Source organism: Camarhynchus parvulus, chromosome 6 (assembly GCF_901933205.1).
Source record: "Camarhynchus parvulus chromosome 6, STF_HiC, whole genome shotgun sequence".
Classification (NCBI taxonomy): domain Eukaryota; kingdom Metazoa; phylum Chordata; class Aves; order Passeriformes; family Thraupidae; genus Camarhynchus; species Camarhynchus parvulus.
The window spans coordinates 24,205,634-24,228,450 of record NC_044576.1 but is presented as its reverse complement, the minus strand read 5'-3'; the positions used below and the strand labels follow the sequence as shown (position 1 = coordinate 24,228,450).

The following is a 22,817-nucleotide window of genomic DNA, read 5'->3' as shown; positions in this document are numbered from 1 at the left end:
AAAACATGGGGAGTTTTGTTAACCTAGTGACTTCAATAAGCAGCTCTGAAAGAGCCAGTTGTGCCTTGGAAAAGATCTGCCACTCACCAGCTGGCAAAGTACAGGATCCCCTCTTAGATCAGTGTCCGGTGCCTGTAGCAAACGCCAGTCTCTGCCTTTGTTGTAGGTAATGAAAGTCTTGATCTGGTCATCCACCTTCCTGTTAGCCAGGAATATGCCTTTGATCCCTGCTACCTAGGAAAAAGGGAGAGAGATGAAAAAAAATACATCGGAAGAACAGGCCAAAAGCAATGTCCATCTGAGCACTCTCAGGAGTGGAAAGCCTCTGTAAAAGCAAGGAAGGCATCTCAGTCAAGTCTTAGAACATCAAATGGCACTAAAGGAATATCTTGCAGAGCTGAAAGGTCTTGTGTGGTTTCTCTCTTTGGAAGAAAAAGACAAGGATGGTCACAGAGCAAGTCCCTAGGAAACAGCCCACTTTTGGATTTCATTGAGTTCTTGCAGATAAGCTGATGATGAGCTTGAAGGTGCAGCATGCACCAGGTCACACATGAGCTCTGTGAGCTTGAGGATGGGATCTGTCCCACTGCCTCCACAGACTGCCAAAACAGGGGACACAGAAGATCACATCAGAAGCAGTGTGGGATCCTTTTGTGTACCAGAAAAAAAAAATCATTACAAAAGATGGGAATCCTGAACATGCTGTGACACTGATGTTTTGCAAACTTGATTTCTTCGCTTTCCTTCCACATCCAAATTCTGACAAATCAAGCCAGTTGTTTCAAAGGTTTTGATTTTTGTCAGCAGAACCCATTCCAGCAGAATATGGTCCTGTCAAAACATCCCCAAAAAGATTTCACGTTGAGTCTGGTCTCTGTTGCACAGCTGTGAAAGTGAGACAGGAAGAAGATATTTTCTGCCAATCTGCAACTTCCTGGCAACTGTCACAATGCAAATCCTTCTACTCTCAAGCCCCTGGAGTGATACTACTCTTTAAATGACTCTGTAAAAATTTATTAGCATTTAACAGTGAAAAGTCTATGATATACCACTGGGGAGTACACAGGTTTGCTCAGGAATGTGAGACAATGCATGTTAATTTTAGCTGGTTCATCATAGCAAAGAAATATACTTTTTCAGAGGCAGGAAAATATATTTAACCAGGTGAAGAAAAAACATAAACCCTGTCCTTCACACTAATCAATGTGTTATTTGTGAATTTTCCCTCACTGACTTAAACTACCTGGATTTTTATAAACAAATTGATTATGTTGTTAAATGAGCATTATTTTGGCTGAAATAATAAAATGTATAGTCATAACCTTTGCATGCAGCTGCAAGAACTTTCTCTGTGTAACAGTAGTAATCAGCCTGCAACCATTTCTATTCCTATTACTGATTAGTTGTTTGCTGCTGGCAAAGCACTGAGCCCTGCATCTCAGCAGATCTTCCATCCAACAAATAATAACACACCAAAACCAGAATGCTCTGAAGAAACCAGGAACTGGAACTGCTCTGAATGCACTGCTGCTGGCCAACGCTGACAGGCTTGGAAGAAGCATGAGGATGGAAGATAGTTTAGGGTAGAAGTTGTCCATCTGTCATCTCTGGGCAAGAGGCACCTACAAATTTTTGGTTGTAGTTCACAAACTGTTCAGTGCTCATGAAGGTGAAGTCCAGATTCCTTGCCTGTGAGCAGGTGTCTCCAGATGCCCAAGGGGAAAAAAAGGTATGTTTAGTCTTTCTATGGATATCCATATTAGGATGAGAAGGATAATGGTTTTCCCTTTTGGAAATGACAAATAGCTACCCAGTCATTGACTTGAACCCACCCAGTTGTTGCACCTATAGCAGAATAACTACATCTATTCCCACATGAGTCAAATCCACATCAAATCCAGGAAATGCCTCAGGGCAATCCTAAAACAACTGAAAATCCTGGGAGGTTGGGTAAGAGATTTACACTTGCTTGAACTAGCAGGCCACTGCTGCTCTTTGCAGGGTGGCCTTTACTGCATACCTCATAAAGGTCAATGACAATATTCCCCTCCAGTCCTCGGCTGCTTTTCACATTTTCCAAGGCCAGGGTGAAGTAGACCCCTCGGGTGTCCGAGATGTACAGGTTATAGGTGTCATTCTGGTTCCACTCTTGAACAGCTGCAAACACCTGATTCTCATCTGTGCTGATAATATGCATGTCCTGTTAAAAGAAGACAAAAGGCCTGTTACTGAGGATCTCTGTATTTCTTTGCCCTTCGGGACATGTAGTAATTACCATGAATTATGAAAGAATGGAGATGGAGCATGAATTATAGGTATGTTTAACAACTTTCTGTTAGAGCAAGCCAATAAATTACAAGCATTGTGACTTTTCTGCATTTCACTTTTTAAATAATCACCAGCTGGGCGAAGGGTTTTTGCTTTCTTCATTTTTGGTACCTTCAAGGAATTTCATCCAGTTTCATTTTTTATTTATAAATTGGTAAGTCGGTTTTATTACTCATGGAAGATTCACAGCCTTGGAGCCTGGAGTCTTCATAATCACTAAGCATCATATGGCACCAGGCTAAAAGCAGTGATAATTTTCATTCTCATGCTGAAATAATGGGCTTGTGCTTCCAACTGGCAAGGGATGGTATAAAAAAACCTTGGAGTTCACATTTATTTGAAGGTGAGGTATAGGTATCATTTTGAGCTACTGCTGATAGTGATTTTTAATAACACACTTTCCTATTGAGAGTTTATCTGAGATAATTATCCCACAATATAGGGGCTATCAAATAATCCACTCACTAACCTTTGTTGGATTTCTGCTGCTGACCAAGGTACAAAAAAGTCTAGCAAGGGTTTCCCCATTTAGTTTTAACATCAAAGAGATTTGGCAGTGCATTTTCTTGGTATTATTTTAAAACAGGTTCATGGAAATTACTTTCAGGGTGGTGATGAGTATTGGAACACTTCATCCTTGCTACCATTGTTGAACAAACTGACACAGGTTCAGCTAGAAGCAAAATGACTGTGGTTATATGAGACTCCATTTATCTATTTGTACCTATTTAAACTTTCTCTAGAGGCCAAGAGGCCTTGATTAATTCCTTGCACTCTTTCTGCATCAAGAAATCATAATTCTGGAAGTCTCCCAAAGGATGGAGTGACCTGATTTCAGGAAAGAATATCTGGAGGAAGATCAGCTCAATATCCTCATGCTGCCTAGGAGGCATCTTAATCTTTCATGTGAGGTATCTAGATGAAAAGTTAGGATTGATTAAATGGACTGTTTCTAATAGACCTAACATATCCTATCAGCATGAGATGGGGAGCAAAACCTTTTGAGGGCCTAATTCTATCCCAATGAGTACAATCAGTGGGAGATTTGCCATTTCCCTCAACAAAAGAAGACTAAAACAGGAGGTTTGTTCTTGCCCAGGAGCTGTAATTCCTTAAAGATTAAGGAGGTACCCAACCTATTCCAACAGTGCAAAAATAAAGCAAAATGCCCAATGACTTCCATCTGTTTTTACCAGTTACAGTGGAAATATTGCATTACCTGGTGCCAACCTCACACACGTACAACTCCAGCAGAGTTCATTAATCTGCACATGACAGATAGTTATTACTGTACAGCAAAAATATTCTAGTAACTAAGGGCAGCATAAACAATCCTCCTTTACATGGCTCAAAGACTTTTCCATGACACCTAGCCTTAAAGTACTTCTGATCTTTAAATTACAAAAGTACCCCTGATTTTATAGCATGCACCAATTCTAAATCAGGGCCACCAACAAATCTGTATTATAATAGGTCATTTTCCTAGCCCTGGTGGCAACAATATTTTCGATACAAAGATATCATTTGCCTTTTAGCTACATCAGGAGCTGCTGGCTCATGTTCAGCTGCTGTCAACCAGCACCCCCAGGTCCTTTTCCACCGAGCCCCTCTCCAGACTCTCTGTCCCCAGCCTGTAACACTATGTGGGGTTGTTGTGGTCCAAGTGAAGGACCTGTCACTTCACCTTCTGGAACATCACATATTTGGCTTCCCAAGATATTACATGTCTATGTTCACAAATGGTGGACTCACCTTAGGAAGGGAGTATTTGGGTAATTTAATCTGTGCAAAGGGCTCCCGTCTGTATGACACATAGTAAGTTGCTCTTCCACCAGTTGTCACCTATGGAAACACCAAAGAAAGTCAGTGATGACCCTTCTGAGACACTCTGTGATGACACTCTAAAAGTGCTTGACAAGCTTTCTTTCAGGTGTATTTTCTATGACAGGCACAGCTGCCCCTAAAGGCATCTGGGTAACTCCAAAGAAATCACAAACCTGAGAGGGATGAAGAATCATTTAAACTGTGCTATTGAACTTTCCATTTTGTCTCTTATGATTCAAATCCAGTGTGATTTTAACATCTCAGGAAAAAAGTGCTGAGTGGGAGGAAAAGGAGGATCATCACATGGTCCAGCTCAGTTACCTTGGGCAAGTAATTTAAAGTCTCTGTGCTTCTGTTCTTCCCCTGTAAGTAGGAGATAATCCCTCTTTGCTGCTTCTCAGCCTTGTCTGCACTGTAAGTCCCTTGAGGCCAGGATTGGCTTCCAACAACCTTTTACAGTGACTAGCAGCAGAGATCCACACTAGCACCATTTACTGCTAACTGTAAATGTGCTCTTGGAAAGCTGGAGCTAAGCTCTTAGATGCCCTCTGTCACTATGAAACTGGTTTATCTGAAATTATACTCTCTGAAAACGGATGTGCGTGGGGGGAACCGATAGACATCCAAATCTGCAGTTTTATGGACTGAATTAACTAAAGCCTATGCAAAAATGCCATGCATCAATGAGATCTAACACAGATAATCTGTAAAATATGGGCTCTAAAACCTGTCAGGAGTCACTTATTCTTGCTGTAGGTGTTCTCTCTGGCACCATCTCAGACCTGGCTAAAACAAGGCTTACATCAGTGCATTTCCTACATTCTGATGGTTTGGCAGTCTTGCAGGTCTTAAGATAAAATAATGCACAAAACACTTGTCTTTTGTATGGAATATCACTTGTTGGCTTCTTAGGTTTCCAATAAAGCTAAGAGAAAGGTCCTAGATTCTCTCCTAGATATTCTTTCTTTATCTGACAGTGATATTTGAGAATGAGCTTACATAGAACATTGCTACAGCATCAATTGTATTCTCAGCAATGATATCACCTCTAGATAGTGACTTTCTTCCCTGGAGAAGCTGTCATTTGAAGGACACGCTATTATTGGTCATGAAATTTGATATCTAATCAACTCAAGGCTTTTCCATTGACAGTTTGAAAAACTGGAAAGAAAGGGAGGTTTAGAAGTAGGACCAGGTTCTACACTAAGACTTCCCCTTCATATTTTTCCCATTTTTACTTGTAATGTCAACAAAACTGTACTTAGTACCCTCAAGAGAAAAAATCAGCCACTATTACAGCACACATGGCATAAGGTCATAAGAATGGCCTACATGACAGCAAATAAACTCTATACAGATAACATTTAGCTAAAGCCAAGGGTAAACACAAACAGGAAAATCTAAAGCAACTTGTCTGTGGACCCAGAACAAGCCAATAGAAGAGACAGGGAGAAAACAGCAGTCACTGGACTCTCACTTCATAGAAAGTGCACTGTGTACTGACACAGCAGTGACCATTTCAGGGTCCTGCTCTGAGCTGAATTACACAATGGTCTAGGTTGGGACCTTAAAGATCATCCAGTTCTTCCTTGTGTCTAATCTAATTCTACCCTCTTTCAGTTCAAAGCCATTCCTCCTTGTCCTGACACTCCACGCCCTTGTCCGAAGTCACTCTCCAGCTCTCTTATAGCCACTTTAGGTACTGGAAGGTGCCCTAATGTTTCCCTGCAGCCTTCTCTTCTGCAGGCTGAATAAGGTCAGTGAGTGCTACTTCTGAAAGATATATTTCCCATTTAATACTTCCTCATCAAAATAAAATTTTCACAGGAGAGAAGAGACTGTGCAGTTGATTCATACTGAGTCCAGCTAAAAGGCAAAATTCATGTTTGCAGTAATTTTATATCTCTCAACTCTACAAGCACTACTCAAAGAATTCCCATACTTCTAGATATTGTCTAAATAGCACAGGGAATATTTAAATATCCCCTCTTCATTTTTAATATTTATGGCCTCCATTGGAAACCCCAAATTCTCAATTCTCACATGAACTGAATATGTCCAGTGACTACTTACTAAGAACCCTGTATTCAATATCCACATCTTCTGATGGGCTGAGACATGGTCTTCAACTTGTAGATGAGGACATGAATATTCACACACTTTGTAAATGCTGTGATGACCAATTTAGATTGGGAACAGTCCAACAATCTTCCAGTTAATCCAGTGAAAATAGAGTGGCAAAAATATCAAGGGGTGATCAACTTCCACTTTCTGTGCCACAACAAGTTCTGCTACAAGTCTGCCACACTCAAAAGGTTTTACACCATTATTTTGGCTTTATCCCACTGAAAACTGGTACCTGGAGGGGGTTTGTTTGAATTACTTGTTTGTTTGTCTGGTTTTTAAATGCAGAAAGTTAGGATTAAAACACTGTGAAAGTTCAGTATGCAATAGTTAAATTCCCTTTCAGGCTTCCACCTGGACTAGGTCACCTTGACAAGGTTTAGAAATAGAAATATTTGAGGTTTGTGGTCTTCCTGAGCCAGTTAATACGAAGCCACCCACAATTCTGTTGGCAGGAGTTGTGTAAGCTTTTCCCAGCCAGGGTCTCATCTTCGCATGATTTACATGCACAGTTATAACAGTTCCAAAAAAATGATCAAGCCTCCAATAAAGTTTTGGCAAGCACCATGGTACAGAATGAATTTTGGAAGGCCCAACTTAATTTATTTTGATGAACTTTTCCTTTTCCTATGAGCAAATGCTCCAACACTGTAAATCCCAGAGATTATGGCAGTGTTTTGCCCTCCAATGCCTCCTTTCAGTTCACATTTGATGAATGTCACCCAATTATTTGCTGTGAGCTCATCTGTTATGCTCAGTACAGAATTAGCTGGGTTTGTCTTTTTCTTCCTCCATCGCTAATGACTGGATCATTAATCTGTTTTTCTGGATTTCTACTTTATGTGTTTAATTGGGCTCCTGGCCAGTAGAAATTATACCCACAGACAAATGTGTTTGTCATTAAACACATCTGTCTTTCCTAACCTGTGGTTTTTTTTTCCTCCCTCCACTCATGAGCCACTACTTTTCTTTAATATTTCCACATTCAAGAAAAAAGTCTCATCTAATTTATATCAGCTGGCACTTAAGAAGAGAAACATGAGAAATTTCTCTTTGAAAGCCCTGAAAGTCTGGATATGTTGGCTCATTCCCCCTCCTGACCTGTAATGAGACTGACTGCATCAAACATAGAAGAAAACAAATACGTTCACAAGGCTGCAGAAAAGTACCTAAAATTTGTCATGGAATCTATTTATCTCAGTAATTTCTGTGACATGTCTAGGAACACACAAAGCCATTTCTCATGTTAATGATTGAATATGATTATTTAAAAGCAAGCTTTAAAGCTTGCTTCCTTCTTTTTTTCTTTAGATTGAAGTTCCTCTAGGCAAAAACACCTGTTTATCTAAAAGAGTTTGGAAGGCAAGCAGAATGAGTTAAGAGGTCTCAGACTGTAAAGAAGCCCTAGGTGATGTGGGGAATTGTAGATCACTGTGTATGAGGCTTCTTTATCATCTTCCTGACTGGCTTATGCTGGAACTCATAATTTCCAATGTAAGGCATATATTGATGGAACAAACATGAAATTACTAAATCTCAGAAAGGCCCCTGGGCTAAGGAGGACCCCATCTGCCTCCTGCTGCTCAAAGAATTTGCAGGAAAGTGAGCAAAAAGCTCACATAACCAAATTTTACACTTCTTGTTGATACTAAGTTCTTAATAGTATATAGTTGATGTTATTTTCAATAAACCTCTCACTTGTTCTCCAAGGTGATTCCTCTGCATTCCAGTAGAGTTCCCCTCCTTTCCAATAACATCAAATGAGCTGGTATCAGTGTTGTAGCAGCATCCTGCATCTGTGTTCTCCATCTCCATAGGGAGCCCTGGCATCCCTCCACATTGCTTTAATTTTAGGTTCCCTTTCTCCTTGTGAGCATAAAATCCCCCAAATCAAACTGTGGATTAAAGCACAGAAGAGTCATGGCAAGTTCAGCAGGCAGGCTGCTCCACTTACACCCTTACCAAGGGATTTTGGGGTTCTTCAGAGACAGCCTTGCCTAGGCCCTGCATAGGTTTGTGAGTATGAGGATTGAAAAGCTGTGCCTCCTCTCCCAAGCCTAACCACAATTCCAGCCACAAGAGGATCAGAAGATGAGGAAGAGCATGAACCCAGTGTAATGCTCTTCCTTCTTGATTACCCACTATGACCAGGAAAAGCAATCTTCTGGAGATTTGTGTAGTGAGGATCTCCACTGCCTTAGCATAAATTCCATCATGACAGGTACCATCCAGTCTGAATTATCTCCCTGTGGTTTTCATTAACATCATGTTTTGTGCACAGTCATTGAACAATCCGCAATAACCTGAGTGTGCTGTGGAATTTCTGTGCATGAAGCACCGCCAAGCTGCCTGGTAAATTCAGCAGGCTTAGAAAACATGACACTCTTTAGAGCATCACACCCATCAGAGAAAATTTGCTGTGACAAAGCAGCATTTATTATACTGGCCCAGTCCCTGTTCAGCTCCCTCACCCCTCAGAGCAAAGATGACACAGCTAAAGGACAGAGTATTCTCAAGTAAAAGCATTGCATTTGTTTTAAAAGTAAATCCTGCAGAAAATGTGCAGTTACACCAAAACACAAGCCACATCCGAGCTGCAGGTGCACATCACCCACACAGAAATCAACTTATGAGAAGAGCATAATTGTACACATTAAGCCTTCTTTTGATTTCAGAGGAAACATATGAGTTTGCCAAAGCAATACTTTACATCTTCAGCTGATCAATCAGACAGCGTGATGGGAGGGGAGAGAGTGATAAAAGAAAGTACATCACAAAAAGCCCTAGAAAGAAAATCAATAATAAATAAATAAATAAAGGAAAATGTTAATAATTTTTTTTTTATCAAGAGATGGTTAGGCTGAAGTTCCAAATGTGATACTTGGCACAGAAAAAATGAAACTGTGCTAGAAATGGATGAAAAGCACACAGCAGTGAATAGGAAAGTAGCTAACTACTTACTGCCTGTCTTGCTTTAACAAGAGCTTTTAACTAGCACGTGGGATGCACTTTCTTTCATTCGTATGGATTAATTTCCCCCACTGGAGTGCTGTCCAGCATTTTAAATAGGAGCGAGAGGAGATCAGCTCTAGCAGGCATTATTCACCAGTAAAACAGGTGTAATCGTGTTCATCATTTAAACGTCTTCATCCTATTCGTTTCATAATAAGCTTTTAATGATTCCTTCAATAAAAGACTCAAAGACCAGCCCCTACAAGCTGGAGAGTGCTCCATTGTCCCGCCAAACCGTTTTCTCTACCATCGATCGCAAAGATAAAAATCAATCGTAGCTAAGCAGGGTGAAGTTAAAAATAAATTGCATGGATTGATTTCTGTTAAGACCTTTGGCTCCTAGTTAATGGAGGAAAAAATGGAGGAAAGAAATTTATATTTGAACATGGTGTATTTAGTTTCTATGAAAATAAAGAGAAGGTTCTATACTGGGAAATGAACATTTAATTTCTCCCCTCTATCCTGTTTCACTGCTGAGAAGTCTCACATTAATTAAAAAAAACCAAAAAAAACCAAACCAAAACAAAACAAAAAAAATTTCTCGATTCCTGGGGAAATTTGCCACTTATTTAAGTTTTTTAATTGATAATTTGATTACCAAGGTCAAGAATCCCTATGAATTAGCATCAACTCAGCTGTGGCTGCTGGTTGAAGTCTATTCACCTGATAAATTACTTCAATTCAGCAAATATGCTCATTTAGCCTATTCTTAAATACTCAATAAACTTGAAACATACACTCATGTCCTCCATAAGCACTTTCAAGTGCTCCTAAACAAGCATAGTTACAACCAGTAATAATATTAAACTACTTCTCTGAGCTGGGCTTAGATATATGTAGCTTCTAGAATCAGGAAATTTTTCCCCCTCTATAACATCTCAAAGAGAAATGTCCCCGCACCTGAATTCTAATATTATAAATAGTAAGTATTTTTATTTCTACTGAGGCTGGGGAAAAAAAGGTTATTGTAAATATATCCACCCTGATAAACCAGAAATTGATTCAAATAAAAAGAAAGTATATAAATGCCATTTTGCATCAAATTACTTAAGCTGAAATTTTTGGACACACTCTGATGAGACACCAGGCATCCAAAAAAGGAAATATTATCCATAGGTTTTGTAAGACATTATCAGCGATTGTGGGTGAATACTGACATCTGCATATGTTTTAAGGAAACTTTTCTGATGCAAAAGAAGACTGAAATGGTTCAACAGATTTTGGCAGAAGAGTTTGTTCCTCTGAGCCAGAGGAGTTATTCAGATGTGCACTGTAAGACTCCCACTCAGCTGCACCACACAACAACCTCTGGAGAAATTCTGGATTTGCTCCTTTTCACTCCTGCCAGTGAGCAGGCTGAGAGGCTGCCCTGCTGTGCAACTCCCTGAATTAGGCAAAAGTCTTCCAAGTTCAAACCTACTTCAGAAGGCGAAGAAGAGCCATATAAAAGATCAGTATCACAGAAGAACATTTTCACTTGAACTTTTCACTTTCCATATGTAATTCCTACAATTCCTACAAGAACTGTAGCTGCTTCTATACGGCTGCATGCACAGGATGTGAGTAACCACCGTCCCTTGCTCCTAAATGGCAACACCACAGACCCCATCACAGCCAAGACCCTATCTCTCTTCCCAGCTGCCCTCAAACTCTTTTCTTCCTTCATCACATCAACCTCAAATCAAAGGGCCACCAAGAGAGCAACTGGGCTTTTTGAACATGGGATCATTATATGTCCCAGGAGAACCTGAAGGAATATGGACTCAAAAGAAAGATGGGCAGTTCCAGGGTTCCCAGGAGACTGAATCACAAATGAAATGGCATAGAAAGACAAGAAAGCTTCCCAGAAGGAGAAATAGAAGCAGGGGCCAATGGGAGACAAGACACTTGAGTTTCAGCCTGCAGCTAAACACCTTGATAAATTATGCCATGGGATGGAAAGGGGAAGTGGTACCCATGCTTCCACTCTTTAAAGGCCTTGGGAAGGGATATGGCAGTGCCCCTCAGCATGCCTCTCTGATTAGTGGTGCAAAGCACTTCCCTTTTAAAGGGGAAATGGGCCAGGATCTGAAGCAAAATGCCAATCCTTTTCAATAAAACTTTGCAGGGATCATTCCTTGTCCTTATGAGACCACCAGTCAAAGAGAGATCTGAGAGGGTTCATCTCCAAAGGCATTTGTTTGGCCTGTATCACGCCCAAACCCAAACCAGGTATCAGCTGCTAAGTCTGAGGAGTCTTCTATACCCAGTGGTGTTGTCACTGCCATGGAAAGTGCTGAATGTCTGAGCTACAACTCAGATCAACTTCAGCTCCTCTCCACTGGGATAGCAGAGTCTGCAGCATCCTGGAGAAAAATAAAGACATAAAAAATCACCAAGACAGGTATTGATCACCCATCCACACACCTCTGCACTTACAGCCAGCTCAAATCAAAAAGGCCAAAGTAACCCTGAGGGTCTCCAAGTGCTGACAGAGACAGAAATGTAAGAGAGGAACGGGGACAGCGATAACTGCATGCCAGACTAGGCTGGTATGATCTCTGGGGGGAAAGCCACAAGCAGAAGGGCTTACACAACACAACAAGATTAATAGGGGGATGGAAACATATTTATGAGACCTAGATCTACAGCTGGGGAAAAAAAGAGAAAAAACAATTTTGAGAAACCAAATCCTTTCTCATGTCCCTTAGGATCTTGTGAATATGCCTAAAATCTTACCTGTCCTTTTCTAACTCTATCACAAAAAATACTGTCTCCCTGTAAATTTTGTCCCACTGATATCCTTAGGTCACCAGCACTATAACAGTAGTAGTGCTAGCAGTCCTCACATCACACATTCTGAAGAGTTCCATCACTATTTCTGTCCATCTCCTGATACCCAGGCTGCTGTGTGAAGACACAGTCCTCACACAGGCCAGCCTTGTGAATGTCATCCCTTTCCACGAGCAGCCAGGCTCATCCAAGGCGGGAGTCCAGCCGCCCAGAAGAACCGCTGAGGCACTGCACCTTGCACAGAACCTTTGGGCAGCCAGGAACAGCTCCTTTAACTCAGCAGTACTTTCCTCTCTATGGCACCTATGGGTCTGCCCACAGGAATGCTGTTCTCTGCAAAAAGCCCTGCCCCACAGCAAAGCTGATTCCCAGGGAATGCACTGCCCTGTTCATGTCCCTTGGGACCCCTCAGACCCCCCCAGATAAGCAACACTGCACTGGGACTTCTGTGGCCAGATTCTCCTCATTGCCTGAAATTGTAAGAATCCATGTCTATTTCGTGCAATACAACATGAAATAAGTGGTGACATTTGCTCATGCTTTCCCTCATTTTCAGTGGAAATTTTTGATCTGTTGACAAGGAAACGCACAGATCATTCCTGATCCTCTCTTCACAGAACCAAGCGGCACTGATATTATTTGTTTACTTGTAGGAAAATAAAAAGGTTCTCTCCAAACAATGCCATCTCACTCAAAATAGAATTTCCTGAAAAATAATCACCATTTTCATTAAAGCCTATTTAATTTTCAACACTTTTCAGCCGCCTGAGCAATTCCATTAGAAACCCTGATACAAGACTTGCCTGAAAAATACCTTTCCCAGAATTCCCTCTGTAATTTATTTTTTAACAAATAAATTCTCCAAAGTATCAGTATTCTAGACTCATCCCAAATGACTATCCCTGATCCCTGTGTCTTATAATGTAGGCTCTGCAGATGAGAGTACCATAGCAGTCTAGGTAATTGTCAGGAAATCACATTTTTTAGGGAGTTGTAGGTTATGTTTGCACCTAAGTTTGGAAAGTTATATTGCTTCAGTAACAAGTACTCACTGGAGCACAGCTATGTAATTGAACACCACAGACACGGACATTAAATGGCAAAGTGGATCATCAAATTAGCTCCTTCTGCTATAGTGCACAAGTCCAGACATATTCCAATATTTTCTCACTAATAAATGACTTGTTTTGCAAGTTGTATGAATTTTAAGTATTATTCATGAAAGAAGATTATGATATTGGCTCCTGGTTACACCAGAGCAATACTGTGAATGCAATGAAAACTTATGCATGCAAGAGAGGGTAAGAGTTTCTCTTAATGTATCAATTTATGCAGAATTATCCAATCCAATCCTAGTGACATGATAGGCATGCTTAAATAACTATTGATCAATCAAGTAGGAAGTCAGTCAATAAATTCAGAGTGATCACTTACTGTTTTATTCATAACAATTCTTCCTAGTCTCTCTTAGTAGCTATTTCTTTCTTCCCTCCACATTACCTCTTACATCTTTCCTCATGGGCTATGTTATTTATCTCTTTTGCCTGGCAACAAGTGCCAGTCTTTTCAAACTCTCTTCAACAGATAAAATTTTCAAGCATAAGATCACTCTCATTTTCTTTCTTTGTACTGTAATTCTGAAAGATCCCTTCAGAAGTGCTGCACAAGAGGAACTGTTGATTTATAATGGCATCATAATATCTTCTGTTTTCTTATTTCCTCTATCCATTATGGATCATAGTATCATGTTTGCTTTGAGTGCAGTTAAACAAGTTAATGCTCCTCAGGAATCTTACAGTGCTGGCCTGGTTATCATCTTGGTTAGAATGGATATTCACTTGTAAATAACTCTATGTAGATAATCTAAGACATTGATATGAATATCTGGAATTCATCTTCCCCAATTTTAACTGTCAAAATTTTGGGGTTTTCACTAAGCTCTGCTTACATTCCTTCTAATATTAATGAGAAAGGCATACTCAAAGAGAGACCTAGCTCATGTTGAAATAGGTGAAATAAGAGACAAATTGCCCCTAAAGGCTTCAATCGCTCAAGTTTAGAGGAACACTGCCTTCAGATTTAGAATAAAAATCTACTGGTTTAATGACAAAAGTTAAAAAAACCAAGTTCCTCTCTCCACTCCAAGACATTAATTCTGATTTGTTCCAGAACAGACATATCAGAACTCATGCACCAATGCTTTATGCCGCTATTAAACCTCACCAAGTTCTTAACATTTAATTTGATATTTATTTATTCATCTCTGTCTAGTATTTAAAATTCTAAAGACCTGGCTCCTACACTTCTGTCCAAGATTACCCAGATGAACAACACGCATGAGATGTTGCAAGCAATCTGACACATCCCATAAGAGGCAGCAATACCACATGGTTTGTGAGACTAATACATCCAGGACATATCAGCATTCCTACATATGTACCAAGCACTCTGCATATCCCATTGACCATATCCCGGATTTAACACACCTTCAGCTCAGAGTGTGCTGGGAATCTGAAGTGCCTGCGTGTCACTTGAGCTCTGCATGGGCTCAATCACTGCCCAGCATCTTCAGCCACTTACAGCAGGCTGCTGGACAGGCAGAAACCCTGCCAGTGTGACACAAAACACAGGGAAAGGGATAGACAGCCTGAGAATGCAGAGTCTCCTGCCCAATGCAGCAGCAATGTTCTGTGTGTATATTTAACAGCTTTTTAAAGTGTGGGGATGTGATTTTCAATTCAAACACCCATTAAGCTATAATAAAACCTTGCTAAGAATAGTCAAGACACTTGAGTATTACATATACATACATGCATGTGTTTGTACACACACACACACACAGATTTTTTTTTAACTTGAAGTTTTTAGAAGCTAATAGCCTGAGCTGCTCACTGCTGATTAGAGGCAGAGGAATACACACACCAGGCCCACGTCCTCACTGTGAAATCAAGATTCTAAACAGAGTGGCCTTATTTTAACACAGATGAGAGCTGTGGAGCGAAAAATATCTGTAAGGTCTCATGCTTAAAGAGCTGGATGTTCCACAACATCCTTAGCCGCAGATATAAACCACCACACTAAGAGAGTCTCTCTAAAATACTCCTTGGAGAACAGAGCATTTATCGATTGGAAAGCCATTGCTTTTAGTCAAATCATGCCTTACTAAGTAGCAAAAACTGAATTCACAGTGTTTTCTAGCAGTGGATCTCCACTGAGGCCAAAGGAAGCAGTAGCAGACTGGGTTTCGTGGGCGATTAAGGGGAGCTGTGGCTCCCATTGCAGTAGGTCATCTCCAGAGCAGCACACTCCCCTGCTTTCAGAAGTCTGCCAATGTTGCTCAAATGCATGCAGTTTTCATACTGCAGTCCTCCCAAGCTACAGGGACCAGTCTTCCACCTAATGCCAGCACAGAATTATCAGTCTTCCCTTTTATAAGAAAGTCTGACAATAAACACAGCAAATCTTTCTCATAATTTGGATATAGTCAAGAAAAATGCTCACTCAAGGAAATAAAATAGGAGCCTAATATAACCCAGTCTTATTCAAAAAGGGAAGCATGTGTCTTTTTTGTACCACCTGAATCCAGTCTTCATCTCATTTTGTTCTCCCTGATTCAGCATTGGAGGCAAGCAGTTAACATCACCATGTCTGTAATTTCTGTGTCTCCTGAGCTTCCTGCAATCTGGAATCACCACAGCCTGGCCCTCAGTTTTCCACCAAATGGTACATCTTCAGGAAGTGTTCTTCCAGACAGTACTATTCATTCTCAGTCTTCCACAGACACAAAATTTAGAGAGATGGCCCTGTTCCATCCAGCCTATGTATTCTCAAAAAATCTCAAAACCACGTAGTTTCTCATTTGATTTCTGACACTTTCTCCTCATCTCCAGAATCATCACCAACTGACAAATTCACAGACATCTTTCACTTTGAAGTTGCCCTGCAACAACTTTCCTCGATTTTTCTGCTATTTTCCCTCCTGCAACAAACTTTGGTTCACCCTATTAGCATTACTTGACTGTCAAATCAGCATAAACCTTTCCAATTGCTAAAATAATCATTCACACCTTTCCTTTGCTCTTCTCTGTTCTCCCCAGTTCATTTCTAGTTCCTTTGTATTTTACAATTAGCCACACAAATAGCAAGTTGTGAACTTCATGGACCCTTAATGAACAAATTTTAAAAATATATGATTCAAGGCAAGTGATGATCAGAGAGATCAAGTGCTGTATCCCAGACTGCAGAGCCAACGGGATGGACTCTTAAGAACTGTGGTCCCACATGCTTATCCTGAGAATATCCTAAGAATATACCCAAAGAAAAAATCCCTCGTGCAGGTAGAATTCATGTCCCATTTGCATGAAGCCAACGTACCTGGATGAAGATGTATTCATCCTGAACAACCAGGGAGCTGACGTCGATGGAGCGCGAGAAGGGCCCGCTCCTCTTGGTCTCGGAGCACTCCTGGATCCGACAGGTCAAATAGTGGGTGTCTGCAAGGGGAGACAGGGACACGTCACAAATGCCACTTGTCTGTAAACACCATCAGCAGCTCCAAAGAAGGTCTTATCTCCAACTAGGCAGAAGTTCTTTCAGGATCTGCCTCCAGCCTTTGACACTGTAACTGCTCTCTGAAGTTAGGAGTTCACCACACTTTGACATTGGCCATTCCCTTCCCTGTTGTGCAGACATCCCTCAGGAGACTGAAGTTCAAAACCCCCCATCAATGGAGGGTACCAACCATAAATGCATCAGAAAGCTGCTGATGAGACCAAATAGAGCAGAAGTCACCCAGGTAGAATTCACCAATTCCTACACCCTTCTGGAAATCATATCCCTGTCTTCCCTCTGAAACCTCCTAGCCTTGTTGACTGGTTTTAATTGTGGCAATAAAACACAAAAAGAAAAAAAAAGCCTAAATCAACACTATTAAATTTAACTTATTTTTCTGTGAAAATCAGAAGTATCTCCCAAAATTAAGTGGGTGGTTTGTTTTTTTTTTTGCTATGTTTCAGCAAACACAGGCTAGGAATGAAAATGCCACGGTCATGAAATAACATGAGTAGCTGAAGATTCCTAACAGCAGTTATATGCGCTGCAAGAATCATCAAATGCTTCTGTCTGGAGAGAGGAACAGAAGACCATCACACTAATGGGATCCTGTCAGGCCTTGACATTGCCTGAGAGGAGGAACGGGACTTGGAGAAGAACATGAAAACAACAGAAGGAAAAGGCAGATATACAGAAAGTTAGAACAAGAAGAGACGTGCTCACCTCTAGTAAGTTGAGAGAAGTTATAGGGGGTTAAGCATTATTTCACTCAGGCTAAGAAAAGGCCTCACGAAACAGAACAATGAGTGCATTGTGTTTCTGGATGTGTGTAATCTAAATATGCCATCTCTGCTTTTCAACTGCTCTTCTGAAAACTGCAAATTAGGAAGAAAATAAAAATACTACTAAGATGACAGCTGGAGTGATAAAAGGGTCATATCTTTTGCACTCTGGCACTTTATAGGCCTCCTAGATTCAAATGCTTCTTTGCTTTTCTGCAAAGAGTGAGGACAGAACATCAATGAAGCAAGTTTGTAAGGGCTGGGGTGAGCCTGGTGCAGTGATTTGAGTTCACAACAGAACTTTCTGACATGGATCTTGTCAAACTGAGCTCAAAATGATAAAAGAGAAGTTTAAAAAGACAATCACTAGCCCAGTAAAGCTGTTTACAGGATTCTCCATCACAAAATAATACTGCCTTGTCCTTGGTCTGTGTCCATCCAGTTACAGCAATATGTGGGGCAGTGGAAAGCTGTGGGGGCACAATTGAAATTCTCTGAGATTCAGGCAACTGCCTTCCTAAATTCTAAAACAAGATTCATAGACTGATAGTTTCCTCTCTTATAATGTTGTCCCAGCAACACACTTAAAAATGCAAAAAGAATGCAAGTCAGAGTCATTAATAATAAGACTAATAATTTCTAAATTATTTTGTCTAAAAGAGTCAGAAACTACAGCCAAGCTTTAATCTAATGAAGGTCCATGCCCAACCACCCAGTGAGTGAAGGCCCCTGTTTAAAGGCTGCAGACCTGGTTCTGGGTTGATGCACCAGGGATTCCAGGTTAATAAGGGCTGAGTCAGAGCAGTCACACAGGTCTGGCGTAGTAATGAAATCGTAGTCCCAGTGAGGATGCTAAAGCAGCAGAAAATGTTGCTGGTGCCAGCTCAGAGTACTGGGCAATGATTAAGGTGAATGGTGAAAAACACCTGACATAGAGACAGTGCCAATAACCAGAGTATCAGAGCTGCGCTTTCTCCCAGCATAAAATTCCAGCAGCAGCAGCAGAGAGGTCAGACTTTCAGCTGGCATAAATTAAAGTTCTTCATCAACTGATATACACACACTTGGCCCAGAGCTGCTATTTAGCTCCTCACTGTGGAACTGAAGACAACCTTGCAGTGGATAAAAGCAACTTCTCAGAAAACAAGAGGGTCTTATGTGCTGCCATGCTATCCAAAGAGATAAACAGCAGTGACTTGCTCTTTGAGGTAGCTCTAAAATTAGGCAGAACAAGGAGGAGAGGTCAGGAGTTGTATTTTTAGAAGCTCATTCCCTCCAGTACGTTCTCCCACACAGTCGCCTGGATATTCTTATCCTTCCAAAAAGGGGATAATTTGCTGCTGCTGAGTGACAGAATGGGAAGAGGAATAAAAACCTGTCACAAATAAATGCAGATAAATCACAAGTGTTGACATGACAACGAGCTTCCTGCCCATTGGAAATGTGTCATTTTGAGTGTGTTACACCAGCAATCAAATATACTCAAAGAATGGCACCTGATTAATATTCACAAGGAGATGGTGGTGAAGAAGGGGGGGTAGCTCACTACCCATTTTCCATTTAGTCTCTTGTTTTATTTATTTTCATATATTTTATAATACAAGCCTATTTAAAAAAAACAAACACAGACACAAATAATATCTCTTTAAACCTCTCTGCTTTAGTATACCAGATAAAGTTGTGTTGCTTTTTTCCTGCTTCCACAAAGAAATTTTTTTTACAATCCCTTTCAAATACATTAAAAATCAGGTAAAAATATAGCACCATCCAGTTCCATTCCCATTTGTGTGCAACTTGAAGCAAGAAACAAGCTCAAGTCTCTGCTCAAGCTTCTAAGGGTGCCATTCACAAGGCACGTCTTCTCACATAGAAAGAACAGGGTCTCTCAACAAAAGCCTCCATTAAGAGAGAAGAGGCCATCCTAACTTCCAGGCTATTATCAGCCTCTCCTCCAGAATGAGGTAATTTTGCATCCCCCTTTTGGGCAGCCACAAGGTAAAAGGACATTCACCCAGAGGGGCAGCTGACATGAGACTAAGCCATGCCTCCAAAGCCTTGCTTACCTTTCACTGGGAGTTGTATTGCCTAAGGGAGGTTGCTTCTATCTGGGCACTACTTCCAATTTATATATTGTCCTATACAACACCAGAATTAAAGGGTTTGGGGATTTTGGTTTCTTTTAGCAGGTTGGAATTTTTTTTGTAACTTTTGGGATTTTTATAATGTTCCACTGCAAAAGGAGTTGAGAAGGGCTCCCTACTTCCCAGGCAGCATTAAAAATTCCTCATGCTTATAAGCAACACCAGCCACTTCCTCAGCTCATCTGTGAATGTGGCAATATGGGCATCAAGCAGCCTGGAGGGCTTGCTGCAGCTCCAATTCCAGCGTCCATGCCTCCACACAAAGCCTTTCCATTTCCCTTAGGATTAGGGAATGACTTTCACAGCCATTTTCCAGCTGAGGAGCCTGAACCACCTCCTCATTGCTATTTAACACAGTCTTCCATCTTGAGATTCTGGAGTGTATTTTTACCCTTTTTGAAGTGACAAAACGGAAACAATTTCTTGAAATTGGAAGGGACAAACTGGTGAAATAAGCCAAGCTACCATGTCTCGTCTTTTCCATGCCAGCTTTGGCAGGAAGCAGGAGCACAAGAGGCTTTCTCCCCAGAGATGTGGGTTCCTGAAGGGAGGCAGTGAAACAGACAAAGCTGTTGGGCGGCAGGCTGCAAAGGGCTAACCTGTGTGCAGGTGACTGTGACTTAGGACAGAAAGTCCTGCCGCCCTCCTGGGATGGCTGGCCAGCGCGGCTAACAGGGAAAAGGGCAGCTGATAGAGACAAGTTGCATTGGCAGATTGGCTCAGCTTAAATCAGACCCTGGTATCAGGCAATACTTAAAATCATAACATCATGAAGGTTTCTATGAGATGGAGAAAAAACTCACTGGCCTCAATAATTTTTCCCACAGAGAAAAAGACATGTAGACTCTCCAAGAATTAGTTACCCTGTTTTATCCTTTTGGTTACCTTTTCTCCCCCTCTTTTTCCCATAATTCAGATCCTGTTTATTGCAGTGTATCTGTGAGCGGGGTGAAGATTAACTTACTGAACATCAGAAAGTTCAATATATCCTTCCCAGGAATGCTGGTGGGTGCTTGTGTCAGTGTGATCATAATAGTCCCCTTGCATCCAGCCCTGTCCCTGCTGCTGCCTATTACACTCTGGCAGAAGGCACAATGCCCAAGGCTCCTACATGTTTTTACAATTTAAAAATGCAAGCCTCGATTATTATTCTGCTACAATGACTCTGCCAAGATGTCGAAAAAATGTGAAAAACTTCATCTGCTACAAAAGATGGGAACAGCTTGAGATAAGATAGGCACTGGAATTATCAGCATCTTGCAGTATTTAAGGAGACAAGGCACAGGGGCAGATGGGTTTTTCAGAGACACAACCATGACTGGACAGACAAAACCACGTGGCAAGATATCTTGAAGGACAGTCACCAGAGAGGTGAACAGGACTGCCAGCTCCCAGATCCATAAGCTTATTGACAGCCCTGACTTATTTATGGATGAACGAGATTCCAGCATGCCCCACCACCTGTTCCCAGCTCCAGAGCTCCTTTTAGGCTCCAGTGTCTGAATTGGTATTAGACGGGTTCTTGAGTCCCATTAATGCCAAAAGGAAAAAAAAATTAAAAAATTTAAAAATCATCAAAATCAGGAGTCTAGTCCTAAACAACCCTTCCATTTCTTCCCCTCCCTTCTCCACTTTTTTTTTTTTCACTTAAAAACATGGAGGAAAACAGAAGAAGAAAAAAGAAAAATGCCCAGCCTAGGAGAATCATGTATTTTTCAAGCAGCCAGTGACATTGAAGGCATGGATTCTTCTATCTGAGTTAAACTAAGCAATGGGAATACTTAAATCTATGTCTGTTAATGCATCAAACAAGTGACTGAGCCACCAGACTGACCTAAAAGAGGCATTAGAGAAGCCTTTCCTTCCTTTTGCATAATACTGAGGAAAACTTTCATGAGAAGCTTTCTGATCAAGAGGAAGTAACTGCAGGGCCCCATTTTCCAGCAGGTGTAAGTGCCTCAGTTATTTCACTGAGCACATGAAGGCCCAATTTGGTTGCAGAACTAACTGGGAGAAAAGTTCAGTGCCCCATTCCTGAGCACCCAGAGCTGAACAATATCACACTGGGGAAGTCTATAGCTGTGAGGCTGTCATTTCTTTGTAACACAAACGAATATTGTTTCAAGCCTTAGAACCTCTAACTGGAGCAGCACTGTTCTTTTGTGCTGTGCTGGGAGAGGAGTCCTTGGTACAGGCCAGCAGGGCCAGCACAGCCCCACAGAGCTGGGATGGCAGCTGCAGTGGGGCTGTTTTGCTGACACCACTGGCCAGGCCTGGCTTCCAGTGAAACCTTTAACACCATCAGCTGCCAATTTCAAAATGCTGAATTTATATATTAAAACAAGAACAAAGAGCAAACCCCTGAGCAAACAAGACCTGAAGGGAGAGAGCTGTCTTTAAGCTGGGGATACATCTTTCAAAGATTTACATCCTTGACATATCCAATATTCAAATAGCTGGGTGAGCAAGTTTAAACTTAGTTTGAAAACAGACTCCATCAGCACTTTGCTTGCTTGCTTGGGATTTTTTTATTTGCATTTGACCACTTCTCCCATCATAGCTGTGACAGTACACACAGCAGCAAAGGCACTGAAGATGCCTCCCTACCTTGTCCACCCACCTGTCGGCCTGTATTGCTTTTTCCACATATTCAACAAACAGCTGTCACCCCTGAGCTGTTATTGCCTGGTTATTTATTCAGCTGCCATCACTAAATAGCAGTGGGAGGCCAGTGAGTGATTTTAGAATATCCACAACCTCAGAGAAGCCATCTTGACAGACAAGAGTTTGTTCACACATCTGGCCTACGCAGCACTTGACTAAAACAGAGAAAAGTTTGCAAACAACAAAAATGAGGCTTTTTTTTCTCCCAGAAATCCTCTAACTCCTTAATCGTATGCTGTTTTTCTATACTGTCCCTGCACCAAAATGGGACACTTGTTCCATTGCTCCCACTTCCTCATGCTGGAGTAAAGTACCACACAAGGAGAATCTGCTATTACTGTGCTGCAGTTCCTGTGAGAAATAGCTAAAACACTTCAGAGAGAGTAAGTCAATTTGCATCTAATATCATGTCTTTGCTGGAGATTGACTATGTAGGAATCCATTCCACTGCAAATGTGACTAGATTTACTTCAGTGAGGGGTTAAGAAATTTTTTTCCTATTTCCTGCTTCAGATCCAGGCACCTTTTCAAGCCTGTAATATGCTGGTATGGAACACCTATTCATACATTATGAGCAAAACTAAAACATACTTTCAATACAAGACAAAGGGGCATAGGG

The 22,817-nt window shown here is 41.1% G+C and overlaps 1 protein-coding gene across 1 annotated transcript in view; it reads right to left on the bottom strand.

Annotated features, from left to right (window-relative positions):
* The window catches only part of SORCS3 (sortilin related VPS10 domain containing receptor 3), a 261,645-nt gene that overhangs the window by 53,872 nt on the left and 184,956 nt on the right, over positions 1 to 22,817 (bottom strand). The window contains 4 exon segments of the mRNA XM_030951534.1: positions 88 to 234; positions 2,021 to 2,200; positions 4,081 to 4,170; positions 16,435 to 16,553. Of these exon segments, the coding sequence (XP_030807394.1) occupies positions 88 to 234; positions 2,021 to 2,200; positions 4,081 to 4,170; positions 16,435 to 16,553 (536 nt within the window).